The following is a 4,755-nucleotide window of genomic DNA, read 5'->3' as shown; positions in this document are numbered from 1 at the left end:
CTTCCTAAGAGGGGAAAACCTCTCTCTCTCTCTCCCTCTCTGGGGCTGGGGGCTGGGGGCTGGGGCTGGGGCTTTCTCCCTGCAGACCAAACTGGAACCGCTCCGCCCGCCTGTTCATCACTAACCGGCTCCATCAAACGGTCTAATTCATGCAGAGCTGCAAAATGCTTCCTTGTGCAAGGCTTTTTGGAAATCTGGTGATGGTACAGTTCCTCCAGGTGTTGGGCATATTCTTCTACAAAGCTTGAGCCCGTTCTTTGAAAGTCATCACAATGACTGGAGTGAGTCCGCGCGCGGGACAAATGCTTGACCGCCCCTGTCAGGCTGGCAGCTGGGACCCACCAGCCGCTCCGTGGGAGTGAGATGTTTCTTTGAAGCTGCTCCCTCAAGCATCACAGCCCTGGAAACCCTCTGCGGAGTTCTCCTCTGCCTTATTGGACTGCTATGAGTCAGAACTGGCTCGAGATGACAAGCTAATGGGGACAACGCTTTGTCAGGCAGCTCGATTTGCTTTGTTGCATATAGATCATTGGCTGAACTTGGACAGGGCCCAGGGATCTGTCTGGAGATGCCTGGAAGGTCCTTCAGGCTTTTCACCTGGTTTCCCTGGAGGAAGACCAACACAGCCAGGGCCTGGGGTCTCCAGCCATCTCCAAGGTCAACTTGTGTTAATCCTTGAGTCTGCTTGTTCTGTGTCCTGCCCAGGACAAGGACTTCGAGGCGGCGTTGAGTGTGTGGGTTCTTTATCTCGAGAAGGGGCCATGGCTTGTGGCCCCGCCCGGTCCTCTTTCTGTCTCCTTCCTCTGGCCCATAGGGAGGATGATGACGGGAGCAGTCAGAAAAAACAGCGGTTCATCAAAGGGACAAGGCAGCCTCTTGTCCTCTGGTAGATTTTATCCAGTCTGACTTAGTAGCATTTTGGGGAGAAAATCCAAATGTTTGCTTTGGATGCATGTTACATTTTGAAGTGACACAGGTGGCCTCTTAAAGATTGACGCAGGTGCTTTTTGATACACTAGGTACGCAGGCATAATTCTCTAAAGGATGAAATGGTTCATTATTATGTCATCCAGCTTCGGGATTAAAAAAACAAAAAACTCTTAGATAGATGGTTGTAAAGTGTGTGTATGCATGTGTGTATGTGTGTCGAAAAGTATGTGCGTGTTTAATTTTTTATTAAAAGGAAGAAGCAAATTTGGTGGCTATAAATTATGGGTGGTAGAAATACAGTGATGTTTTAGTCTTTCTACTTTGTAAAATATAAATTGTGGAAATATAGTTCTTGAATAGCACTCGTTCTTGAAACTAGTTATTGAAAAAGAATGGGGACACGATGTTAAATTGATCACATACCAACTCACTGCCTGTGAGTTGATGCCAGCTCACCGTGAACCTGTAGGACAGGATTGAACCGCCCGGCGAGTTTCCGAGAGTGTCAGCAGTGTGTTCAGCAGACAGCTCCATCCTCTATGAAGCGGTGGGTGAGTTTTGAACTGCTGACCCTGCAGATCGCGGCCCAATGTAGAACCACTACACCACCACGGATCTTCTCGTTTAACGAGAGTTTTTGTTTTTTTTTAGTAGCTCTTACGAACCATGAGCATTTTAATCCTAGTTAGGTTCATAGGCAGTGCAGGTAAATTCGTCATATTGCTAGCTCCTAGGATTTGTTTTTGTTGTAGGTCTAATTCATATGACTTGCCTATGAAGGGGCTTCAAAATGTTTGTGGAAAAGTGGAATTCAAAGGTAATCAGTTCCCCCCACAAAGGTCTAAAAGTCTCCTCACACTCCCTAAATGGAGTAATTAAGATGTACTATAATTTCTTGCTGCCAACAAGCCCATCTGTCTTTTCAACAAAGTAGGGGCGAGGCCATTTTAGGTTATAAGGGGAGAAGTTCTTAGATGACCTCAGCCGGTGGGGGTCTGTTGTGAGGCTCTGGCAGCAAGAGATCCAGGAAGCCGCCTCTGCAGCTCCATCTCTGCTGCGGAAACACGGCCACTGTTCAGGCACAGCAGAGCCTGCGAGAGTCAGACAACAGCCCTGCTCTCGGCAGTTCTGGAAGGAGTTGTTTCTGAAGAAGGTTTGTTGTTGTTTACGGCCCTGCCTTTTAAGAAGCCACCGGGTACTGACTTGCCTCTACTTCTGTGGCTTCCCCTGCTCTCTCAGGTTGACTTTGAGGGTTTCCATTTCCGACTGCTGAAGAGGGATGAGCTGATGCGATTGGCAATTGGACTGTTCTCTCGAGGCAAACCACAGGGCAGCCTGGGGAGAGAGACCTGCTTTGGGTTCAACGTCCCATCTTGGCTCACTCATTGTAGCCATGGCATTCAGCTTCCCTAGTGCCCACATGGCAAGCCTACTGGTGATGAATCCCTGGGAGGAGTTGGCGGGTTTGGTAGGTCCGTGGAGGCTCTTCAAAGGGAAAGTGGTCTCGTCTTGGCCTGTAGTCTTTAAGTACAAGGGCCGGGACTAAGCCCTTCACAACATGCCTCAAAGAGCAAATGGGTGCAAGGTCCTTGGTCTCTAATCTCTAGCATGATTGAGTCCCTTGTGTCTTCAGAACTTAAGCCAAACCTTGTGTAGATGATCCTCTGATGGCCAATCCATCTTTTGAAGACTTTTCCTTTCTTTTTTCCTAAATGAGAGGCAATGTGGTTTAGAAAGAGGAAGGAAGAGTGACTCCAGTTGAACGTGGTCTAACAGAAAACGTCAAAAGACAGGGTCGTGTTAGACTTTAAAGAAGCGGTCTATCGTTCAGTTTCTGGCAGCCTGGTGAATTCTCTCTCACGGCCTTCTAGTCGATTCCATCTCATAGTGACCTCAAAAGACAGAGGACTCTTCCTGTGGGTTTCAAAGGCTGTACGTTTTTTACAGGAGCAGAGAACCCCATCTTTCTCCCGAGAAGGTAGGGGTGGGTTTCTAACTTGGTGAGAAGGCCAATGGGAACCCCACGATGCCATCAAGACTCCTTCCATGGAGAAGTACCCCAAACTGAACTTACTGCCATCGGGTCAATCCGACTCCGAGTGACCCTGTGGGTTTCCAAGACTCACTCCTGAGGGGGACAGAAGCCTTGTCTTTTTCCCCAGGAGCATTTGGTGGTTTTGAACTGCTAACATTATAGTTACCCTCTCAACTCCTAACCACTTCACCACCAGGGCTCCTATATATGGCAAAGTAGGTGCCCCTTAAACCTTTTCCGCCTCCAAAAGTATTCATTCAATGTATAATTAAACGTTCTTTGTTTTAAATGCACACCTGATGTGGCAGACTTATAGAACTTCTCAGAGGTCAAATCTGGGAGCACAAATCCAGAGGGGAGAGAGTCCTGGGCCAAAGCCGCCGGCAGCAGCTGCTCGGAGGCGATTCCTCCAGAGGGACGAGTAATCTGGAGCGTTGGTTTTCACAGCCCGACCTTGGTCTGTGCACCATGCTTTCCTTCCGGGAACTGAAGGAAGGACGATGGGGAAAACCAGTGGGGGCATGAATTTTGAATTTGTCTGTGAAGACTTACAGCCATCCCTCTCTGCCTTTTCCCAGGAAGGAGATGGAGTTGCTGGAGCAGTCGGGGGCCCTGAAAGGCTCTCTGGGGGCGCAGGAGCAGCTGTCCCTCATCAGCGGCTGCCCTGACTTGCAGACGGCAGTAGAGGGCGCCATGCACATTCAGGTGAGTTGACGAGGTCCTGGCCGCCCGCCAGGACTGACCCAGTGCCTCCCATCCTAGGGCAGAACTGGTGATACAAGGCAGTGGTGGGGTGGGCACAGTGATGTTTCCTGTGAGAGCCATCCCACAATCAGACAGTCATCTAACTATTGTAATGTTATGTTTTAGAGGTGTTAGAGTTTTGAGCAAAAAAAACCACAAACTAGACTTTATTGGACACAATTTTTGGTATTTATTTAATCTGCCCTTACAATAAGAGATTGTATTCTTATTCTTGCAACTAAGAGAGTAGGGAAACCACAGGAAAGTCACCACTGTCATTTCTGTGTTCAGTTGTTCTCACGGTTACTTTGGGTGAAGTCGTTCCCGAGAGATGGGAGGCTGACGAAGCACACTTCCCTGTGGGCCTCAGGGAGAGCTACAGGCCCCTCCGTGTCCCCCCGGCTGTGGCTGTAGCTCAGCGGTCTTTTGGCCCCACCGGTGCTGTGGTGTAAGCCCTGGGCTACAGTTCAAACTCACCAGCGGCTCCTCAGGAGAAAGATGAAGCTGGTATTCTATTAAGGCAGTGGTTCTCAACCTTCCTCATGCCGTGACCCTTTCATACAGTTCCTCATGTGGTGGTGACCCCCCCAACCATAAAATTATGTTTGTGGCTACTTCATCACTGTCATTTTGCTACCATGACAAATTGAGTGACCCCCGTGAAAGGGTCATTTGACCCTAAAGTGGTCGCGACCCACATGAGAACCGCTGCATGAAGGTTTTTTTTTAATTGTTCCTGAATGTTTCTTATTTATTTATTTATTTTTTCAATCATTTTATTAGGGCCTCATGCAACTCTTATCACAATCCATACATACATCAATTGTGGATAGCACATTTGTACATTCATTGCCTTCATCATTCTCAAAACATTTGCTCTCCACTTAAGCCCCTGGCATCTACTCCTCACTTTTCCCCTCCCTCCCCGCTCTTCCCTCCCTCATGAACCCTTGATAATTTATAAATTATTATTTTGTCATATCTTGCCCTGTCCGACATCTCCCATCATCCACTTTTCTGTTGTCTGTCCCCCAGGGAGGAGGTCA

The 4,755-nt window shown here is 48.4% G+C and overlaps 1 protein-coding gene across 1 annotated transcript in view; it reads left to right on the top strand.

The window, feature by feature from the left end:
• The window catches only part of CRYL1 (crystallin lambda 1), a 167,565-nt gene that overhangs the window by 45,625 nt on the left and 117,185 nt on the right, over positions 1 to 4,755 (top strand). Inside the window, exon 3 of the mRNA XM_030886613.2 lies at positions 3,544 to 3,670. Within this exon, the coding sequence (XP_030742473.2) occupies positions 3,544 to 3,670 (127 nt within the window). The remainder of the gene's footprint in view (positions 1 to 3,543; positions 3,671 to 4,755) is intronic.

This window comes from Echinops telfairi, unplaced genomic scaffold (assembly GCF_000313985.2).
Source record: "Echinops telfairi isolate 266 unplaced genomic scaffold, ASM31398v2 ScPeMD7_2565;HRSCAF=3150, whole genome shotgun sequence".
NCBI classification, from domain to species: Eukaryota; Metazoa; Chordata; class Mammalia; order Afrosoricida; family Tenrecidae; genus Echinops; species Echinops telfairi.
The sequence above is the reverse complement of the archived record's forward strand: the minus strand, read 5'-3'. Positions and strand labels throughout refer to the sequence as shown.